Source organism: Tamandua tetradactyla, chromosome 22 (assembly GCF_023851605.1).
Source record: "Tamandua tetradactyla isolate mTamTet1 chromosome 22, mTamTet1.pri, whole genome shotgun sequence".
Taxonomy (NCBI): domain Eukaryota; kingdom Metazoa; phylum Chordata; class Mammalia; order Pilosa; family Myrmecophagidae; genus Tamandua; species Tamandua tetradactyla.
Window position 1 is genome coordinate 583,290 of NC_135348.1, and position 24,370 is coordinate 607,659.

General features: G+C 36.6%; 1 protein-coding gene across 1 annotated transcript; it reads right to left on the minus strand.

Annotated features, from left to right (window-relative positions):
• Positions 1-2,568: 2,568 nt before the first annotated feature.
• Positions 2,569-23,344, minus strand: APELA (apelin receptor early endogenous ligand). The gene is made up of 3 exons (XM_077139611.1): positions 23,269-23,344; positions 21,906-21,995; positions 2,569-2,956 (listed from the first exon to the last, which is right to left on the minus strand). Exons 1-2 carry the CDS (start codon positions 23,342-23,344, stop codon positions 21,907-21,909), a joined length of 165 nt encoding a protein of 54 aa, XP_076995726.1. The 3' UTR covers positions 2,569-2,956; position 21,906.
• Between the last annotated feature and the right edge of the window lie 1,026 nt (positions 23,345-24,370).

Consider the following 24,370-nt stretch of genomic DNA (forward strand, 5'->3'; position numbering starts at 1 on the left):
AGAGAATACAATGATCTTTCTTTCATGAACACTCTGCTCAGGGGAAGCCAAGAATGGAAAATGGAATATAGATGTGGAATATGAAGTTGTTTTCAGAACTTAGAGCAGAAAGAAGAAACAAAGAGCTAGGACTCAGATTCCAATACAGGCGCTGTTACTGAAAGGATCAGTATTACTAATTTTTCCTTTTGCCTCTGGCTGCAACATAGCTCAGCACATTATTTTGGTATTTTTTACCCCCAAAAACAATGTGAAAATATTATTTATTGTGATTACTGAGTTTTTGGACACCTTTAATTTTGCACTTGCTCGTTCTTGACCTGACCTTGAGAAAAAGAGTGAAAATGATACAGGAATGTCTTCACTGATTTCTACAGTCTTCAGAAGAAACTGGAATATGAAAGAAGGGATCAGTATTCACAACTATTCTTTGGTTCACCACTCCATCTGCTCCCCTTCACTGACTCGCCCCTGGGGCCCAATTTGTGGTAGCACCATTACAGCTCATCTCCTACGGGTCTTGATTAAGCTATCCATGTGAGGTCTCTTTTCCTTTGTGTTCTAAAAGTTAGAAATCCCAAGGAAGTTTTGATAGGAAACAAAGAAAAAATAAAAAACAAACACCAAAGCACAGAGATGTTTAAGTTTAGAAACGCAGATTCAGCACTCTGCTACCTCCACACCACCTCTGCATGAAAATGTCATCCTTGTTGTCAGATTTGTTCTGGTTATTGGGTTTTTGGTCAATTTTGAGAATCTATACCCTCACCGTGAGAGAAGAAATGGGTTGGTAGAGTATGTATCAAGACGATTTGGTCTTAAATGCCTCAATTAAAAGGAACAAAAATTGGAGTAGGGGATGGTGATAACAGGACTGTTTTTACCATGCCATACTCAACACTCAAAATTTCTTGTACAAAGTAGGGAGAGCTAGACACTCAAACCACGAAGTGTTGGATTGAACAATTTTTGGAATTGTATGAGAAGAAATCTACAACCATTTAATTACATTGCAATGGAAAGGCTGGTTCGCAATATTTCTGGAGAATATTATACATGAAAATACACAATATGAGAATCTGTACATGAAAAACAAAGTGTAGACTGTTAGATGGGGGAATCCGCAAACATCTATTCACAGACATCTAACCACCCGCTGCTCAACCCGCTAGCATAATAACCCTTTGTTTAATGTGCCGCCCCTTTCACCCCTTTCGTGTCATCACCTAACCCCTGTCCTTAAAAACTGCACTCGCCAAAGCCAGTGTGCCGACTCACCTCACTCCCTCTTGGGTTCGGTGAGCTCTGCCCGGGAGCTTTCCTCTACTTTCCTTTCTCTCAAATACCTCAAATCTTAAACCCTTTCATAGACTTGGACCTGAACTGAATCAAGTGTTATTTTTCTTTTCGTTTTTGACAAAATATACAAAAAAGTATATGTTTTAAGCATAAATATTATTGACAATATCTTATGTTTCTATTCAAATGCACGTGTGGAAAGAAATTATAGTTTACGAAAACAAAATTTGGGTTTTCCAACAACATGGAATTTAGATAATGAGGTAAGACGTTTCATAAAACTTCTTTGTATGTAAATTTAATTACAGTGCTTTCTACCCCAAACAACTCGTTAATAGACTATGAAAGAGACAAAATCCACAATGTTTTTATAATTTCCATTTCATATTCTTTATATACTAATACTGACCTTTTATTTTAACAAAAATAAATGCTTAATGGTTTATGGCTTCTCCCACTCTATAATGTTTACAAAGTACAATTTCTAGTTAAAATATCTTAACAAGGTAAAAAACAATGCAAGAACTATTCATTATGATCTTGTGAGTTCTGTCACTGGAATTTATTTACAGTAAAATAATAAAAGCTTTGTGACAACGAGCTTACAGTCTTTCAATAAATACAAAATTAAGAGCATTCTTTACAATGTAGAGGTGTGGAAACACCCAGATATTAACACAATTAAGATTCAGCTATGATAGTTTCTTTTATGAAAAATCCTATCCATGATTTTCTTCTGATTTGTATTTACATGTCTCGCTACCACAGGTTGAACAGCACCAAACCGAAACTGAGCAGAATGATGAACACACATCTGTTAGATACAAAGGACATCTCTACAAAATATCAAGGACAAAAAAAACCAAAATTGTAAAGGAGATTAAAATTTGGCTTTTACATGATGAAAAAATATTCAGAAATGAGCATTACAGTTTTAAAATAACAGGAACTACAATTAGTATTTTATCCTTTCTCTTACTACATCAAATGGATATTACTCATAAAATAAAAGATAATACTTTCATAAGCATTAAAGTCTATCTTAAAATTGGGAACAATTAATATGTTCCTTCTTAGTCTCACTACAAAAATAGTCAATAAGCCAATTATTTTCACCCCATTCTGCAAAGCCAAATAAGTCAACTAACTTCAGATTTAGCTATAATGGTAGTTAAACACATTTTCTTTAAAAAAATCACTCAAACATAGATTAAGTCATTTTAATATTTGTGAAGTATTATAAAAATATGAAAGAAAACTATTAAATTCTTATAATTTTTACTATTGGAGATTTTTAAGATTTTAAAGTATATTCCTTTTAAAGCCATATAAGAATAACGATGTACAGAAAAGGAAGATGAGAGGTTTTTGCTTTGTAGGTAAACAATTGTGTTTCAGGCTAGAATCATTTTTTTAATTTGCCATTTTCCCTCTAAAGAGCAACAAAGGAAAAAATAAAAAGAGCAACAAAGAAGAAGAGATTCCTGTGAAACTAATAATCCATTCCAGATGCTTTCAAGGAATTCCTTTCAGTACAGGAAAACTTCTATAGAATCACACAATTGCCATAACGATGTTATCATGGCAGGGTGGTGGGTGACTTTCCTTCCGTTCTAGTCTCTTCACTGGCAGGCGGGTGAGGTTAGCTAGAGGACACCTGCATTTGGGAAGCAAGGGAGAAATAAACACATGACAATAAGAATTATCATTGAGAAGTCTAATACACCTGTGCTTGTCTTCTTTAAATTGTTATGAAAATTTACCAGTTTCTTTGTGATGTAGGCAACTTCATATTTCGTTACCTTTCAATTTAAATAGAACAGCTACAAAGTTTTAAAAGCCAGAACTCATGCTATTAAAGATATCCTCCATTAAATTGTATTTCACCCAGTAATCTTGATTTTCTCAGTTACACATATTACCAATATCAAATATTCTCTTAATAATTTGAATAGAATATGGCAGTATAGTTGAATTAGAATAATAAAGTATTTATTTTCCTATGTTACATTTATATATATTTCAAAACACTTTTGTAGACAAATCTTCACACACATAGTCCATACATGGTGTGCAATCACTGTTCACAATATCATCACGTACTGTGTATTCATCATGATCACTTCTAGAATATTTGCATCACTTCAGAAAAAAATAAAAAGAAAAAGCTCACACATCCCATGCCTCTTACCCATCACTCTCATTGATCATTAATAATTTCAATCTAGCCAATTTATTTTACCGCTACTCTCCCTGTCATCTATTTATTTATTATTCTTTTTTTTCACTCATCTGTCCATAACCTGAATAAAAGGAGCATCAGTCCGAGAATTTTTTTGTTTCGTATTGCTTTGGTTTTTTCGCATGGTACCATGAACTGAACCAGGTCTCCAGCACAGCAGGCAAGAACGCTGCTGGCTGAAACACCGTGGCCTGCCAGTCCCAGAGTTTTCATCATCTCAGAGTCACACTACAATCATCTTCAAGAATCACGGCTACTGGAACAGAGCTCTACAGTTTCAGGTTCTTCCCTCCAGCCACTCCAATATGCTATAAATTAAAAAGGGATACCTATATAATGTATAAGAATAACCTCCAGGATAAGTTCTCAACTCTGTTTGAAATTTCTCAACCACTGAAACTATTTTGTCTCATTTCTCTCTTCCCTCTTTTGGTCAAGAAGGCTTTCTCAATCCCATGATGAGGGATTCTGGCTCATCCCAGGAGTTCTGTCCCACATTGCTAGGGAGATTTACTGCCCTCGGAAGGGCAGTGAGTTCACCTGCAGAGATGGCTTAGAGAGAGGGGCTACATCTGAGCAACAAAAGAGATTCTCTGGGGGTAACATTTAGGTATAATTATAAGTAGGTTTAGCTTATCCTTTGCAGGAAAAATTTTCATAGGGGTGAGCCCCAAAATGGAGGACTCAGCCTATTGATGCTGTTGCCCTCACTGCTTGCAAGAATATCAGGAATTCTCCATTTCCACCATCTCCCAAGGGGACTTTTGCAAATACTTCTTTATTCTCTGCCCAAATCACTCTGGGAGATATCGGGGCATCACACTAACCTGCACAATCCAACAAGATCTCACACCATATTCAAGAGTCCACATATGGTGTTCAACTAAACTGATGATACAAGTTAAATTAAGAACTGACAATACAAGTTAAATTAGGTAATGTACTAACCAAAATATGAATTTTGCATCAAATAAACATCTCTCCCTTTCATCTCACACAAAAGTTGAAGTTTTAAAATGGGTGAAATCCTCCTTTACCCTCTTTTCTGATCTACCCCAGTCCTATCCAGATCGTCTTCATTCATATCTCTAGTTGAAGTCTGATCCCTTTTGTAACTTTTTAAACAGTTCCTGTGTGGAGTATTGCTGACTTTCATAGCTTAAGAGCTCCCACCCTGAGTCTCCAGTGTCACTTAAATACCCAAAGGTTCTGGGACCAACCAAGTTATACTCAAAACAGCTCATTATCTCAGAATTTAAAAATAACATTTGTACCTCCTGAATATATGACTGTAACCTGTACGAGGTTACAATCTAGGACCTTCTATAATAGGCCCCAACCTGATAACCTAAGTCTTGACTTTAGTTCACCTGGTTTTTATATTATAATTAGTCCATACAAGTGAGGCATGATAATATCTGTCTTTTTGTTTCTGACATTCATTCAACATACAGTCCTTAAAGTTCATTCACCTCATTGCATGCCTCACAACTTCCACTCAGTAGTCCATTGTAGGTATACACCACAGTTCCCCCTTCCCTTCCTCAGTCATTAAACCCTTAGGCTGCATCCATCCATTGTGAATTGCAAACACTGCCACCATAAACACCAGTGTACAAATGTCCATTCATGTCCCCACACTCAGCTCTTCCAGGTATATCCACACCTAGCTTCCTATGGAGCCACCACACTGCCCTCCAAGAAGCTACACCTCTCGGTTTCCCTAAGGAACTAAAGAACACTTTCTTTCCATTTTCTCTGCACTTGTTTCTCTCTCTTCATTTTTAAAGCAAGTTTATCTACACATCATACAATCCAACCTATATAAATAAACATGCCTTCACCACCATAATCTATATGAAGACATTTCCTTTCCTTCCACAAAGAATTTGTACCCTTCCCCATACTCCTGCCTGTTATCATTAATTTTGGCATAATGCCTTTGCTACATTCACTGGAAGCATATTATAATGTGACTGCTGATTATAGACCTTAGCTTTCATTGATTGTATTCATTCCTTTATACCATCCATTTTCAACACCTTGCAATACTGACATTCATTTTTTCCTCTCTCATACAAAAATGGTTTTTTAATTGTATACTTAATCACCATCATTGTCCACTCTAGACATTCCTAAATTATATCATCTCTGTCTTTATCCTCTATGCTTCCTTTTGATTTCATATGTGCCCCCAGCCATTCTTGCTCAAACATACTCACTTTCAGCTTCATTCAGTGTACTTATATTATTGTCTTTCAAGCAGGTCATATTGCGCTATCCATTTCTGAATTTCTACAACCAGCCTTCTTGCACAATCTGCATTCCTTCAGCACCAAACTGCACAATCTCTAACCTATTTCTATCTCCCAGTAACCTGTCTTCTTAACCTCAACTCTCAAAGTTCACTCATTAATGTTAGTTCATACGAGTGAGACCATGAAGTATTTGTCCCTTTGTTTCTGGCTAACTTCACTCAGCATTATGTCCTCAAGTTTCATCCATGTTGTAGCAAGCTTCATGACAATTCTGTATTAAAGCTGTGTAATATTACATCATATGAATATACCATAGCTTGTTTAGCTACTTGTCTATTGATGTACATCTGGGCTCTTTCTAGCTCTGGGCAATCGTAAATAATGCTGCTATAAACATTGTTGTGCAAATGTTGCTTTCTTTCCTTGCCTTCAGTTCCTCAGAATATATACATAGTAATGGGATTGCAGGATCATATGGCAATTTTATACTTAGCTTCCTTAGGAAATGCCAAAACTGCCTTCCAGAGTGGTTGTACCATTTTACATTCCCACAAACACTGGAAAAGAGTGCCTCTTTCTCCATAACTCCTCCAGGACTCATTTTCTGTTTGTTTAATTTTTTAAAATAATATCCGTGCTAGTGGGTGTCAGATGATATCTCACTGTGGTTTTGATTTGCATTTCCCTAATAGCCAGTTAGTTAGTGAAGTTGAGCATTCTATCATGTGCCGTTTAGTCATTTGTATTTCCTCTTCTGAGAAATGTCTGTTCATGTCTTCTGCCCATTTTTAAATTGGGTTGTTTGTCTTTTTGTCATTGAGTTGAACAATCTCTTTATATATTCTGAATATTAAACCCTTACCTGAAATGTGGTTTCCAAATATTATCCCATAGCGTAGGCTGCCTTTTTACTTTCTTGACAAAGTTCTTTGATGCACAAAACTTTTTAATTTTGAGAAGATCCAATTTATATATTTCTTCATTAAATACCCATGCTTTAGGTATAAAGTATAGGAAACCACCTCTTTATACAAGATTTATAAGAGAAGCCCCCACATTTTCTTCTAAAAGCTTTATGGTTTTAACTCTAATGTCTAGGTCTTTGATCCATTTTGAGCTAATTTTTTATAGGGTGGGAGATATGGATTCTCTTTCATTTTTTGCATATGTATACCCAGCCCTCCAAACATCATTTATTGAAAAGGGTGTTCTGTTCCAAGTGGGTTGATTTGACTGCCTTATCAAAGGCAGTCTACAAAGGCTGTAGATGAGAAGGGCTATTTCTGAACACTTAATTGATTCCATTGGTTAGTGTATCTATCTTTATGCCAGTAGCATGCTGTTTTGGCCAATGTAACTTTATAATATGCTTTAAAGTCAAGCAGTGTGAGACCTCCCACTTCAGTTTTCTTTCTCAAAATATTTTTAGATATTTGCAGCCTACTGCTCATCAAAATAAATTTGATCATTTGTTTTCCTTTTCTGAAAAGTAAGTGGCTGGGATTTTAATAGATATTGCAATGAATCTATAAATCAATTGGGGTAAATTGACATCTTACTGTATTTGGTCTTCCAATCCATGAACATGGCATGCTTTCCATTTATTTAGGTCTTCTGTGATTTCTTTTAGCAATTTCCTGTAGCTTTCTGTGTATAGGTCTTTCGTATCCTTAGTTAAATTTATTCCTAATTATTTGGTTCTTTTGGTTGCTTAGTAAATGTAATTTTTTTCTTGATTTCCTCCTTAAATTACTCATCAATAGTGTATAGAAACACTACTGATTTGGGGGCACTGATCTTGTACCCTGCCACTTTGCTGTATTCATTATCAGCTGTAGTAGCTTTGTTTTGGATTTTTCATGACTTTCAACATATAGTATAATGTCATCTGCAAGCAGTGAAAATTTTACTTCTTCATTTCCAATTTAGGTGACTTTTATTTCTTTTTCTTCTCAAATTGTTCTGGCTAGAACTTCTAGAAAAATGTTGAGCCCACAATGGTGACAGTGGTTGTGCCAGTTTAAAAGTATTATGTATCCCAGAAAAGCCATGTTTTAATCCTGATCCAATCTTGTGGGAACAGCTGTTTCTTTTAATCCTAATCCAATATTGTAGGGCAGAAACTTTGATTAAATTATCTCCATGGTGAACCTTGAATAAGGCATGAAATTTTGTTGGTTTTTCCAGGTTAGTTTGATGCCCAGATAAATCCTAGAGTGATATGAATAGTGAATAAAGAAGTATTTGCAAAGTCACCTTGGGGGAATGGGCAGAACGGGGGAAAATTCAACTTCCCTAATTGGAGAATTCCTGATATTCCCGCAAGCAGTAGGAACAACCAGATTAATAAACCGAGCCCTCAATCTTGGAGTTTGCCCTATGAAATTTATCCCTGCAAAGGATAGGCAAAGCCTACTTAAAATTGTGCCTAAAAGTCACCCATAGAGAACCTCTTTCGTTGCTCATATGTGGCCTCTCTCTCTCTCAACTGATGTGGCAAACAAGCACACTGCCCAACCCCCCTATTGGGACATGACTCCCAGGGGTGTAAACCTCCTTGGTAACATGGGACAGAAATCCTGGGATGAGCTGGGACTCAGCATCAAGGGATTAAGAAAACCTTCTAGACCAAAAGATGGAAGAGAGAATTGAGACAAAATAAAGTTTCAGTGGCTGAGAAATTTCGAACAGAGATGAGAGGCTATCCTGGAGTTATTCTGTCACATTATACAGATATCTCCTTTTTAGATTAAGGTGTATTAGGCTAGAGGGAAGTGCCTAAAGCTCAGAGTTGTGTTCCAGTAGCCATGTTTCTTAAAGATGACTGTATAGCTTTTGCAATGGGGACTGTGTGACTGTGAAAACCTTATGTCTGATGCTCCTTTTATCCATGGTATGGACAGATGAGTAACAAATATGGATAAAAAATAAACAAATAGGGGGAAAAAAAGTTAAAATAAATTGAGTAGAATGAAATGCTAGTGGGTGGAATGAGAGGGTGGAATAAGGAGAAGGGCATGTATGAGTTTTTTCTTTTTCTTTTTTACTTCTTTTGCCAGAGAGATGCAAATGTTAAAAAAAAAAAGATCATGGTGATAAAGACATAACTATGTGATAATATTGTAAGCCATTGATTGTACACCATATATAGAATGTTTGTATGTTTGTTGTGTACAATAAAAATATTTTTTAAAAACTATCTACATGGAGATGAGACCCACCCAAATGTGGGTGTTACCTTTTGATTAGGTGTAAATATGACTCTACTCATTCTAGGTGAATCTTAATTACCTTATTGGAATCCTTTAAAAGAGGAAACATTTTAGAGAGAGTCAGATATGACATAAATGACAGAAGCCTCAGAGCTGAGAGAAACTTCTGAGCAGAGTTAACATAGATGCCAACATGTAGAGAACAGAGACATGGATGTTTTGAGATGCTTAGAGCCCTGCAGACATTGCCATGAGATGTTAAGCAAGTCAGAACCTGGAGAGACTCAAGGGAAGCCAAGAGATAAAACACAGTCCCAGCGAAGCAAAGTGAGGAATTCCCACAGGAACAGAGGCCGAAAGCAATGAAACCCAGGAGCAAGGGACCAGCAGATGCCAGCCACATGACTTCCCAGCTGACAGAGTATTCCAGACCAATCATCCTTTTTTGAGTGAAAGTAACCTCTTGTTGGTGCCTTAATTTGGACACTTTTACTTCCTGAGAACAGTAAACTTCTTACTTATTAAATTTCCCCTTTTAAATGCTGTTCCAGTTCTGGTATATCACATTCCAGCAGCTTGCAAACTAACACAGTGTGCATCCCTATCTTGTTCCTGATCTTAGAAGGAAAGTTATCAGTCTTTCCCCATTGAGAATAATGTTAGCTGTGGGTTTTTCATATATTCCCTTTATGATGTTGAGGAATTTCCCTTCTATTCTTATCCTTTGAAGTGTTTTCACCAAGAAAAGATGTTAAATTTTGTCAGATGTCTTTTCTGTATCAATCAAAATGATCAACAAAATCAACAAAAAATTGATTTGTTGCTATGGCGTATTACATTAATTGGTTTTCTTATGTTGAACCAGCCTTGCATACCTGGAATAAACCCACTTGCTTATGGTGTATAATTCTTTTAATATATTACTGGATTCGATTTGCAAGTATTCTGTCAAGGAATTTTGCATTTATATTCACTAAAGAGATTGGTTTGTACTTTTCTTTTCTTGTAATATCTTTGTCTGGTTTTGGTATTAGGGTACCACAACATCGTGAGTGTGACAATCCCACAGAAAGGTAGGTTTGGGAGTGGTTGAATTACATGTTCCAACAATTATTTAAAAAAATTAAGCAAGTAAAGAGACTATAACAATTAAGTGCAATACATGATCTTGGATAAGATCTAATAAAGGAGGAGAAAAGGATCAAAAGGACATTATGGAGCATATGAAAAAATTGGAATATAGACCAAAAATTTTGAATGTATATACAATGTTACATTTATTGAACTTGATAACTGCACTTAAGGTTGCATAAGAGAATATTCTTATTCTTAGAAAATGTACATGGCAGCCTTTAAAAACAGAACCCCAAAACACATGAAGCAAACATGGATAGAACTGAAAGGAAAAATAGTTGGTAATAATGAAATGCAATTAGAAATCAATAACAGAAAGTAATTTTGGAAATTCCCCAATTTTTGGAAATTAGCAACACATTCATAAAGAAAGAAGCAATCACAAGAAAAATTATAAAATATTTTGAGATGAGTGAAGATGAATACTGACATTTACGGGATGCAGATAAAGTAGAACAGAAAAAGAAGAAGAAAGATCCCAATATCACAAAAGAAGAAAAATCTCACTCAATAACCATGTATTAATGCCTTAAGGCAATAAAAAAAAAGAACAAATGAAACCTCAAACAAGCTTAAGGAAGAACATAATAAAAATTAGTGCAATAATTAATAAACCAGAGAATGGAAAAACTATGGAAGAAAATCAATGAAACCAAGAGTAGGACCTTTAAAAAGGTCGACAAAATCGATAAACCTTAGCTAAACCAAGAATAAAAGAGAAGACTAAAATTGCTAATATCAGGAATGAAAGATGGGATATTTCTACTGCCCTTACAGTAATAAACGATTTTAAGAAAATACATAAACAACTGTATGCCAACAAATTTGATAACTTATATGAAATGGACAAATTCCTATGAAAGCACACATACAAAAATCAGACAGATCAAAAGATGTAATTAGCAATTAAAAAGCTTCTCATAAAGAAAAGCCCTGACCCAGATGGCTTTATTTGTGAATTCTACCAAATACTTAAAGAATAATTAACACCAATTCTTCAGAAAACTCTTACAAAATTAAAAGAAGCAGCATTTCTCAAGTCTTTCTGTGAGGCCATGTTACCCTAATAAAAAAAGCAGAAAAGGACATCAAAAAAAAAAAAAAAACCAATAATAAAAACTATAGACCAATATCTCTTATAAATGTAAATGCAAAAATCCTCAACAAATACCAGCAAATTGGATCCAAAAGAATAACACATCATGACCTGATAGGATAGCATACTTCTGAAATCTTACACATGTTTGATGTTTATGGAGATATGATAATGTATCATATTATCTAATAATATTGGAGGTGGAAAATTTTAAAAAGGTACCAATTTAAGCTTCTTTGTGGGAAACTTTTCCACTGCAAATTAAGACTTTCACATCTTCTCCAGCAGCAGTGACATGCTTCATGAAGGCTTCAGGGTACTTCCAAGGCAATGAGATGAAGACAGAGCTGCAGGGAAATCCACGACACCCACAGGGATTATGGAAACATGGATGTGCTGGTTTGAAAGGATGTATGTCCCCTAGAAAAACCATGTTTTAATCAAAATCCCATTTCATAAAGGCAGAATAATCCCTATTCAATACTGGAAATATCTACTAATACTGTATGTTTGAAACTGAAATCAGATCATCTCCTTTGAGATGTGATTTAATCAAGAGTGGTTGTTAAACTGGATTAGGTAGAGACATGTCTCCACCCATTTGGATGGGTCTTGATTAGTTTCTGAAGTCCTATAAAAGAGGAAACATTTTGGAGAAAATGAGAGATCTGAGAGAGGGCAGAGAAGAACGACATAGTCATGAGAAGCAGAGTCCACCAGCCAGCGACCTTTGGAGATGAAGAAGGCAAATGCCTCCCGGGGAGCTTCATGAAACAGGAAGCCAGGAGAAGTAGGTTGCAGATGATGCCATGTTCACCTTATGGCCTGATGAGAGAGAAGCCCTGACTGTGTTCACCATGTGCCCTTCCATTTGAGAGAGAAACCCTGAACTTCATCAGCCTTCTTGAGCCAAGGTGTCTCTCCCTGGATGCCTTTGATTGGGCATTTCTATAGATTTGCTGTAATTGGGACATTTTCTTGGCTTTAAACTAGCAGCTTATTAAATTCCCCTTTTAAAAAGTCATTCCGTTTCTGGTATATTGCATTCTGGCAACTAGCAAGCTAGAACAATGGACTATACCATCTTAGCTGGAGGAAGGGAAGACTAGAGATGACAAGTGGATCGGGAGAGGGGCGGCCCTTACTCTGGAGGGTCGTGTAAGGTCTGAAATGGTATGTGTGTGGTTGATCCAGCCTGCAAGACTTGGGGTGTGCCGGCTTAGACAAGGTGGAGGAGAAGGTCTTGGGCCTGTGTATTCTGTCTATATTTTTTCTCTAATAAAATTTTAATTAAGTACAAGATATGTGGTTTGTATTATTAATTATGTTACTTATACAATATTCTAAGTAGTAACATAAAATTACTGGGATTTTAATTATACATCAGCAATATTCTGAGGTATTAGTAGATACACTACAACAATTTAAATGTATCAAGTGATAATTGCTTAAAATTTATTATGACAGGGAGATTAGAATTCATCTACAATTTTTGCTATTATTGATAGTGTTGAAATCATTGCAGTATTGAGCACTATTTTTTAAAAGCACAGCAAAGGGTAAAATGTATTGAAATAGTCAATAGTAAATGATTTTCTTTTTCTCAATTCGCCTAAAAAGCAATAAATATTGTCATGCTATTATCCAAGGATGACATATTTTCAAACACATTACTGCTCTATAATAACAAAGTTAACCTATCGCCAAGTCACTAATTGGACACCTGGATGGTAGGAAACCAAGGACAAATGATTGCTGCAAAAGAAGAAATTTTATATTCCTGAATGAGACAGAGAGAAATGCTTTAAAATTAAAAAAAAACAACACAAAAAAAACTGTAGAAAGAATTGTTGCATACTTTATAATGAGGAATCAGTTTCCAAAATGACGAAAACACTGAAATTAGATTTCAGTCCATAATGTACATATTTTGTATAAGAGAAAGGCATTTATATTTATCATTAAGTCATCATGATTCTTATAGAAATGTTTTATCGGTAAATCAGTGATACTAAAGGTCTTCTCTGAGCATGGTCTTTGGAAACTTGACTATAATTAATTGAGAAAAAGGATTTTTCTGTGTTTTATCTCAAGTTTTTAGCAAGATGTTATATATACTACATTCCATACAGGAACTGCCCTGGTCTTAAGGTAGCTCTCAGAAGTCACTCAACTCTCTGGTCCTTCACACTGTACAAAGGTTTGAATGCCAAGCTTTAAGGGCTATATCTTGCCTTGAAGGAGTTCACATTCCATGACTGATAAAATCTGATGACATGGGCAGGCAATGGTGGCGCAGTGGCAGAGTTCCTGCCTGTCAAGCAGAAGACCCGAGTTCATTTTCCAGTGCCTCCCCATGCCAAAAAAAAAAAAAAAAGATGACATAAAGTAGGATATGATAAATGGCTTAGAAGACATACTGGTAAAAATGTGTGTTTTGGGGGAGAGAGATGATTATTTTAAGATTTTAGCTTAAGAACAGTGGGCCTCATTAAGAAAATCAAATTTGAAGAGGACCCTGGGATTGGGGGATAGTTGAGAGTTGAAAATATGAGGGAAGTTTAATTCCTAGAACAGGAAACACTTCCAGTAAAGGCATGAAGGTAGGAAATCATAGTTAAATTGGGCAGTAAATATTAGATAAAGCTGAAAATGTACGTTGGAGTTTGCTGACAGTAATTCATAAATATTAAGATAATCAGAATTTTATTTTATTTCTTTCAGCAGTAGCTATGGAATGCCTGCTGTGTTCCAAGCAACTTTCTCCAGCTGAAGACACAAAGATAAAATCCACACTCTGCTTTCTACAAATTTACCTCATATAGAGGACAAAGAGGGGTATAGTCAGTTACCACATTATTTCAGTACAGAGAGTCAAGTACTTTGACAGATTCCAAATTCAGCCTTCATTCTTCTCTTCTCTGGGCATGGACAGGAGAAAAAGAAGACAGAACAGTAAGGCTAGAGGGGTACATTTCATAAGGTATTTCTTGTCAAGTTATTAGAGTCCTCACTGCCCCAAAGTCTAGGGGGACAGTTATGGATTTTAATCAAGGTATGACATGATCAAAATTGCAGTTGAACAAGATCAGATGGTAAATCAAAAATGGACATTCCAGAGACAAAACTGTAGGCTGAAGTGAGGAGTTAAGGTGTTGGAGTTATGTTGGAGAGAAATAACAGCATTAAACTAACATGGTAGCAACAAAGATGAACAGGAGGAAACTCAAGAAATATTTCAATATAAAATGGTGGGCTTAGTAACCAGCTAGAAGTGATTGTGAGGGCACCGTGCTAAGAAATTTATACTGAATGAGATAGTAACACAATTCATAGCACAGTACCTGACACATAGTGAATATCTGATGCATGGTAGCTTTTCAATTAATCTCCAGGTTTTGAGAATACTGGAGAAGCATATTTGAGAGTGGGAGGAATTGAAGAGTTTACTTTTGGTTATTCATTAGTTCACTCCATTCACTCACTTATCAAATATTTCTCGAGCGCTTACTATAATCACAGTTGTGGCCATAAAGTGACTCTTCTCATGGAACTTACATTTAATGGAGAGGCAGATACTAAACAGATAACAATTGAATTAGTATTGGTATGTCAGATGTCATTAGGTAGAAAAACATCTAGAGTTAGGGGTAAGGAATTCTTATTTATACGTGGAGTCATCTGGGAAAGACTTCCATAGGATTTCTCTGATAATGACAGAGAGAACTGAGGGAAGGGAATACGCCATGCAGAAGCCATGGGGAAGACTGACATACACCCTTTGGACATTAGGTTGCAGTACTTGTGAGACTGCGAAGGTGATCCCAAGTAGACAACGGGATACCCATGTGATAAAATTCAGGAATAGTCATGTGTTTCAGGTATGAATAGTCAGAAGAAAGCATGGTACCACTGAAGTAAAGAAAACCAATCATACCATTTGACCTACTATTAGGTAACTCAGATCAGATATTCACTGGGTTTACCATTTGGCAGATACAGTGAGGAAAAGTATGTGGAAAATAGATGGTAGGAAAGATAACCATTTTTTCAAGGAATTTGGCTGTGTAGAAAAGGAAGTGGGCTGGTCTCTAGAGAGAACTTACAGGGCCAGTGGTGGATTTTTTTTTAATGACATAGATCGACATATTTGACATATTGACATATTTGACATATTTTAACATATTGATATTATAAGGGTGGAAACAAGTAATCAAGTAATTGATGGATCAATGTTCTTGACATGTGAGAAAGATTAACCATACTTGAGAGGAATCTTTTAGTTAAAAACAGAAAAGAAGCATAGGAGAGTTTCAGATATAGATGCTGGTAGTCTGAGGGCAGGGTCTGGTTTTAAGGGTTGATAATCTCCATTTTCTCCATGAAGTAAGAGGAGTCATCTTTTGCTCTGAGTTGCAAGAGGAGGTTATAGACTAAGTTTAAGGAAGGTAAAGGTGATTAAAGGTTTGAAATATAGCTGAGTGGGAATCAGAGGTGACTGAAAATAAGTAGATGAGTTGTTCCCAGAGAGCCTTGCTAAGGTTAGAGATAAAGTGCCTCCTCTAAAGTGGAGATTCTGCACTGAAGGTAGAGTTATGTGACTCACTTAAGCAAAGGAAGCAGAGAGAATGTAGTGAAAAAGCCAAGAAGATAGGAAAATTTCAGAAAGGGCTGGGAGGCAGGGCAGAGATTTGGTCAGATCAGAATGTGAGTATAAGGGGGTAAGTTAAGGCAAGAGATAGAAGACTAGAAGGACTTACATTTTGAATGATAGTTATAGATGGTGTGAAACTATTAACTGGTCTCAATTTTAAACAATTTATTTAATGGTACCTTTACAAAAAACCTTTTCCTAACCAATCTGGGAAGTGAAAATAAGAAATAGCCATTCAAAATAGCCACTAAAAGAATTAAGCATCTAGAGCGGTGTCCACCTGTTCCTCCGCAGAGAACAGCTACTAGGGGAGTAGAAACCATACAGAACAGCTCCCGGAGCCACGACAGAGATCAAGAAGACAGCGTACCCCATCCTGGAACGGCTGACTGGCTGGGAGAACCTGCTCCGGTGAGATCGCTGAGGGGCGCGGGCTTCCCCGGGCGGGGCGGCAAGCGGCCGGAGTCACTCCCTTCCTCCGTCCCGGACCAGCTGGCAGAACTGGGCAGGCGGTCGCCTCAAGCCGCGGCGGCTGGTGCCCCCACCATGCATTACTCCCAGACCAACTGAGAGAATTGGATCGGAAATCCCCAGGCCGCGGAGAACGGTGACCGGGGGGGTCCCTTCCAAACACGTGACTCCCCGGTCCGGCTGGGAATGCTGCACTCTCCCGGGCCGTGGTGGCTGGCGCCCCCACCACGCGCAGCCCTCCGGACCAACTGAGAGAATTGGATTGGAAATCCCCAGGCCACGGAGAACGGTGACCGGGGGTCTCCCTTCCAAACACGTGACTCCCCAGTCCGGCTGGGAACGGTGCACTCTCCCGGGCCATGGCGGCTGGCGCCCTCCCGCCATGCTTGGTGCCCTGGGCCAACTAGGAAATTTGGACGGGTGCTCTCCCAGGCTGCGGAGGCCGGCGACCCTTCCCGCGTTCGGACCCCTGGGCCGGCTGGCACTCTTCCAAGCCACTTCGGCTGGCGAACCTCCCCCACGGCGAGAGTTTTCCAAAGTTAAAGGACCCACAGCACATTTTACTGGTGGAACCAGCAGACAAACGTGTGCCACGAGTGCCACCTACTGGGCAGGATAAGAAAAACAGAAACCAGAGATTTCACAGAAAAATCTTCCAACCTGTTGGGTCCAACACCCAGGGAAATCTGACTAAATGCCCAGACGCCAGCAGAAGATAACGGATCATGCTCAGAAAATTGAAAATATGGCCCAGTCAAAGGAACAAACCAATAGTTCAAATGAGATACAGGAGCTGAGACAACTAATGCTGAATATACGAACAGAAATGGAAAACCTCTTCAAAAACGAAATCGATAAATTGAGGGAGGACATGAAGAAGACATGGGCTGAACAAAAAGAAGAAATAGAAAAACTGAAAAACAAATCACAGAACTTATGGAAGTGAAGGACAAAGTAGAAAAGATAGAAAAAACAATGGATACCTACAATGATAGATTTAAAGAGACAGAAGATAGAATTAGTGATTTGGAGGATGGAACTTCTGAATTCCAAAAAGAAACAGAAACTATCGGGAAAAGAATGGAAAAATTTGAACAGGGTATCAGGGAACTCAAGGACAATATGAACCGCACAAATATACGTGTTGTGGGTGTCCCAGAAGGAGAAGAGAAGGGAAAAGGAGGAGAAAAACTAATGGAAGAAATTATCACTGAAAATTTCCCAACTCTTATGAAAGACCTAAAATTACAGATCCAAGAAGTGCAGCGCACCCCAAAGAGATTAGACCCAAATAGGCGTTCTCCAAGACACTTACTAGTTAGAATGTCAGAGGTCAAAGAATTAAGCATCTAGAAATAAACTTAACCAGGGAAGTAAAGGACTTATACACAGAAAACTACAAAATATTGTTAAAAGAAATTAAAGACCTAAACAAATGGAAAGATATTCTGTGCTCATGGATAGGAAGGTTAAATGTTGTTAAGATGTCAATCCCACCTGAATTGATCTGTAGATTCAATGCAATACCAATCAAAATTCCAACAAGCTATTTTGAAGACTTGGAAAATCTAATAATCAAATTCTTTCGAAAGGGTAAGAAACCTCAAATAGCTAAAGATATTCTTAAAAAGTAGAGCAAAGTGGGAGGATTAACACTTCTTGAATTTAGTGTCAAAACAGTATGGTATTGGCACAAAGATAGAAATATTATCAATGAATCAAGAGTGCAGGAATTGATCACTGAAGTTATGTCAATCAATTTTTGACAAGGCTCCCCAAAACTACTGAACTGGGACAGAGTAGTCTTTTCAATAAATGAGCTTGGGAAAACTGAATAGCAATAGTTAAAAGAATGCAAAAGGACCCATATCTCACACTTCATAGAAAAAGTAACTCAAAATGGATCAAAGACTTAAATATAAAGGCCAGTATTATAAAACTCCTGGAAGAAAGCACAGGGAAACAGCTTCAAGATCTAGTAATAAGAGGTAGTTTCCTGAGCTTTACACTCAAAGCATAAGCAACAAAAATAAAAAAGATACATGGGAGCACCTCAGAATCAAATGTTTCTGTGCCTTGAAGGAGTTTGTCCAAAAGTTGAAAAGGCAGCCAACTCAATGGAAAAAAAAATTTGGAAACCATACCATCAGATAAAGATTTGATATCTTATGTACATAAAGAAATCATACAACTCAACAACAAAAGAATAAAAAACCCAGTTGTAAAATGGGCAAAAGATATGAATAGACATTTTTCTGAAGAGCAAATATGAATGGCTAAAAAGCACAGGAAGAGTTGCTCATCTTCTTTAGCTATAAGGGAAATGCAAATTAAAACTGCAATAGATGTCATCTCACATGTGTAAGAATGGCTGCCATTAAACAAACAGGAAGCTACAAATGTTAGAGAGGATGTGGAGAAATTGGAACAGTTAGTCACTGTTGGTGGGAGTGTACAATGGTGCAGCCACTATGGAAGATAGTTTGGAGGTTCCTCAGAAAACTAAATATCAAGCTGCCCTATGACATGGCAATACCACTACTTGGTATATACCCAGAAGAGCTGAAAAAAGTGACATGAGCAGACATTTGCACACTTATGTTCATAGTGGCATATTCACAATTGTCAAAAGATGGAAATCCTCCAAGCGCCCATCAACAGATGAGTGACTAAACAAAATGTGGTGTATACTTAATGATGGAATATTATGCAGCAGTAAGATGAAATGAGGTATTGAGGCTTATGACAGCATGGATGAACCTTGAGGCCATAATCCTCAGTGAAATAAGCCGGACACAAAAAGATAGATACTATTTGTCTTAATATTATGACTGTGGTAAAGATGACAATGTCAAGGCTCAGGAGAATAAGAAGGAAAAAAAATGGTAATAAAATGTAGTGGAAGACTTTTACTTTTGAATTTACATTCTTCCATCCTGTTTGAATACAACTATATTTTCCACTCCATAATTTCCATATTAGCCTGTAAATTTGGACTTCCTGGCACCCCTTCTCTTGCTCTTCTCCCATTCTTACTTACTTAAGACTGAAGATGATAGCAAAATATTTCTGTGAGAAAGAAAATGAACTCCTTACAAAGTACTTTTTCTAGTTGATGAACTCAATTGTACAGGGTGGAATATCTGAGGAGGACTCTAGGAGCTGGAAAGAAATTAATAAAGAAAATAAAACATTTCTATTAAGTGAGTCTAAACTACTCTAAAGAGTTAATGTGGAAGTCTTTCAAAGTCAATTTGTTTACTTACCCATCTTTTTACAGTATTTCTCAAACCTAAGTTACTCAAATGACCACTAGCAATTTTACCTAAAGCATGCTGAAAAGAGGGGGAGAAATCAAAGGGGCTGGCTGCCTCAGAGTTCCACTCCCTGTAAGTATATAATGCTTTTTCCCTGTTTGTTGCAAGAGAAACAAGAAACATGCAAGTATTTAGGACAGTGAGAATTGTGCTATGAAATGTGAAGGTAACACTTGTTATCATAGCTCTGGTTGAAAAAGAACTTGGAAAATTATCAACATTTATCTGGTATTGGCTCTTATAGTATCACATTCAAAACTGACTTCCAAATATTCTTCAGAGAACTGTAACTTTTGTGTAGGACTACTCTGAATCCTGAGAAAAGGGATGCTGCAACCTGAGAACTTCTTGAACTCTATCAGCCAAAACACAGAAACAATTGCCTTCACTGAAAAAATAAAGCAGTTTACCTAGCTTTTATTTGAATATCTCTTTGGTATACAACTATGGTTTACAGGTCAAAATTTTCCTTTACCTCTCACAATTTAGATTTCATTACTCTACCCTGGTATACTTGTAACCCTGGTTTTTATGGCAGGACATTTGTGGAAAAAGTCAAGATAACCTGTGGCTAACTAAGGACTTACGTTTGCATTATGCAATGCATTTTTCTCTACACATGCAGGAATTCCCTTGCTGTTGTCAAACGTTGTCTCCTCTTTGTTATTTATGGGGGAATGCTGGGAAAATCTGGAGGGTCTCCGCTCCTCCTGAGTACAGATTTTGCCATTATTTACACATAAGACTGAAATGGCAGAAGCATTATCAGCACACACACCAAAGGTGTTTTTTTAATTACTAAAATCCTTTAAAAGCATGTTCTAGCCACTGTTAATTGGCTTCTCAGGAACTTCTTTTTGTATCTTTCTGGGTTCCTCCTCAAAACCCGTTTTTTATATTTTGATAGCAAAGAATAATTTGTTAAGAGTTACAGGCATGGAGAACCTGGCTTATTGCCCTAGTCCTCTTAATAAATGCTTATTATGGAATTTCTCTTCCTTCCCTTAATTTTCTACTACAAGGCTTTTACCAGATTTGAAAGAATATATTAAACACTAGGCATCACTGCAAGGCTTCTTGCCACCGAATGAGTAGAGCCATAAAAGCTACAGTCTGCAGAGCAACTGACTAAGCTAATTTAGCAATTGTCAGTGTATATTAAGCAATTAAGTGATATTTCTACTGCATTTTGGGGGGGGCGGAGGGGAAGATACATTTTGAATGAATTAAAGAGTTATAATAATTACAATGGACTGTCAAATTACTTTTTAGTATGAAGCAACTTATTGAACTTGGGCTGTGTCTGAAATTAATTCAAACAATATCAATTAATGATGGTGGTTTAAAATCATTGGACTTTCAGTGAATGTAAAAAAAAAAAAACAAAGAAATGAACAAAATCTCATTTAGAATTTATCCTAAAAGACAGCCATCAAAACCAATACTATTGGGTGTGGGAGGGTAGTTTGGTGATAGAATTCTCGCCAGTCATGCGGGAGACCCGGGTTTGATCCACAGCCCATGCACTTCCCAAACAAACAAATAAACAACAAAAAAATTGGTGCTGCAATAACAGGATACTCTCATGGGAAAAAAAAATGAAATGTGACCCCCACCATACAGCACACAAAAAAACCCAAAAGAACCAAGACTACTAATGAGGCTGAAAAGCTGCCATGCTATTAATATTAAATTATTTTTATGTATTAAAATATATACTTAGGAAAAATAAGCTCAAGTACTCAGGCCAATAAGTCATACATATGGTAATGTTGGGCAAATGTATCCAAATTTTTCAAGTTCAAAGTAATTATTAATGGAAAATGTGCTCATTCTGGATAACATATGGAGCCAGTCAGTGGTTTCCAAAACAAATGTTTAAAGATGCTTTCATAATTACATTTCCTGGTGCTTAATATTTTTATTGTGAAAATTCTCAAACACACAATCATTTTAATCATTCATATTAAATAATTAACAAGATTTTCCTCATCTATCCTACATTTTCTTCATCTATCACATCTTCTCTTTCAACTATTAAAAGCAATTCCCAAACATGTCATTTCTTTACTCCTTTATTCAGCTGTACAACTCTCTTAAACTTTGACATCACCATAAATTCCTTTTCATATATTACAAAAGAAGATGAATAACAATTCACTGCGTTATTCCCCTGGAACAGTCCCTAAATGTAGAAAAACAGTATTTTCTATCAGAAATACCTCAAGGGAAGGGCACTCGTGAATGGAGAGGCATACATCTCCTCTGAAGACAGCTGTGTCTATGCAATTTTCGCCTCATTGCCAAATTAGCTGGGGGAAAAAAAAGAATTTAAGAGCATTTCTCAGAAAATTAATTCTTGTTTAATCTGGAGAATGTAAAGGGGTGTTTTAGAACCAATTGTACTGTGGTTATTTGCTATCCATTCAAATGTGTTTTGTGTTATAAAAATTACGGTGATGCATTTACACAGCTAATTCCTAACAGCTAATGTTACCAGCAGCATGCTAGTAGTAACATCTTCCTTTAATGTGACTTCTTCATAAATACGCCTAGACCTTTAATTTTATGTAGTGAATTAATCGCAAATATTTCACAAGAATATTATCCAATGTGTTCTGTGTTTCAGCAAAGCAGATTTGAGTTGCAATTGCTTTAAACAGTAAGGAATGGAGCTGCTTTCTGAGTTGCTGAAACTTTTTCTCATTCGTGTATACAAGCAAATCACAGCTAAACCATTTGAACCAATCTTTCTGGGATCAAACTTCTAGTTAATTAAAAGCAAGAGTTTGATTTTTTACCAGTTATGTACTATTTTCTGTTTTAACTGGTGAAGTGTATTATCATGTGAATAAAATACATATTTGGATGTTTATAACATGGGCTTGACTTTTCCTGAGTCAAAAACTTTCTTTACTTGCAAGGTTTGAAATCTCAGATACTTGGTTTTGAAGTAAAAGCACATTAGAATGACTTTGTTTACTAACTTCCTATTTGGTTAAGTACAACACAACTGTTATCATCCTTGAAAAAGATGTTAAGCAAATTGTATTTTGTGGTTTTAATTGACATGACCTAGTTATATAACTAGGAATAAGTCCTATGATCTGTTTTAAGATTTCAATTACATTTGTCACATTGCAATTTTTATATATTGTTAATTCAGTTAAGCTGTACTACCTCCTACCAGCAATACACTCTTTCAATGCATTGCTTCAGATTTTTAATTTTATCTTTTCATATGTAGTTTATTTACCTTTTATATGAATATGCCAACATTTCCGTCTCTTTTACTTATGAAGACAATATATCTACAATGGCTTGTTGATTAATTTTCATTACAGTTAGGAAAATAGTTGTAAAATATGTACAGTCATTTTAAAATTCAATTATTTTTTTAAAGTATCCAAATAGTATACTTAACAGGACAGCATACTTCCAAAATCCTATACATTTACCCACCAATACTACTAACTGCAAGCACACCCACGTGAGTTTCAAAATAAACAGTCAAGCTCAGAAGTCTGCAGGCAAACACAGCATAAAAATATCAAATTACTTGGCACAAATGTAGCAAAGTCCTACCTGGTCTCTGTCCATTGATAAGGAGAAGACTCAACATAAAAATGAATAATGCATTAAAAAATTGTTGAAATTTCATTTTTTTTTTGCCACACAAATGTGGAGCAATAGCCCTCAAAGTAAATCACACAACCTTTAAATAGGCTGTGCAATATCTGTGTGGCTCTCCTTACATACTAATGACCAATCTCAGAGAAATGCCAGCTGCATTTTCCAGAAAGGTTAATGATCACATCAGGCAAAGTTACTGGTGTGCAATGCTGTGGCCAGGGCTGCACTCAGCTTCAAACCCCTCCTCCACGCTTCTCCTTTCCCCTGTCACTCCCCTTTATTTCCATAAGCAAACATTACTAAAATAGACCATTCAAGGAGCTATAACATCAGTGGAAGCCTACTCTGGAGGATCCCAGGAGAGACTGACAAATTCAGTCTGGATATGGAGAAATGTGTAAAACAAGGCATGACATTGCCTCCTCCCCTCCGCATTTGCATCTGTTTAAACTTTGCATTGTCCATATTGGTCCCACATGCAGAAACCACTGGAAATGACAGGAAGTCTCTCTTTTGTTCTTTTCAGAAGGAATTCTGAACTTCAAACTTAAGACTCCCAAATGCTTTGAGGGAGAACATGTGCTGAAATGCTTTGTTTCTACCAAACTCACTGCAAACTGGTGCCTATTTAGACAAAAATCTCGAAATTATGTAATCTATGTGAGTACATATCAATAAACATTTCTGGGCTTGAGAATGTTCTGAAATAAATCCACAAAATGTTTGTATTTTTATTTTTTTACAGTGCAGTTTTGAGAATAATGGAGATTATTCTCATCTACAGTTCATCCAGGAATTGAAAAAAAGGAAATTGAGGCAAACCACACACTCGTGAAATCAGTGACCTGATTTATATGTGGTAGAATTCCAGGCAAACATCACAGATACAGAAATTAGAGATGGGGAAGGAGCTTCTCGGTTCATCTTCTGATGAATTCAGAAGAAACAAAACAGTCTAGTGTAGTATTGTCCTTTGCATGAATGCACTGAAATCACTTTCATGAAAGTGCTTTCCTAAAGCACTGAAGCAGCTATGTGCTTGGAAATTGCTGTA

Excerpts from the sequence above, each read along its gene's own strand:
- APELA (XM_077139611.1), bottom strand. The coding sequence starts at position 23,344 with ATGAAATTTCAACAATTTTTTAATGCATTATTCATTTTTATGTTGAGT. Across the intron at positions 21,996-23,268 it reads TATCAATGGACAGAGACCAG|CTAATTTGGCAATGAGGCGA; the intron begins GTAGGACTTTGC and ends TTTTTCCCCCAG.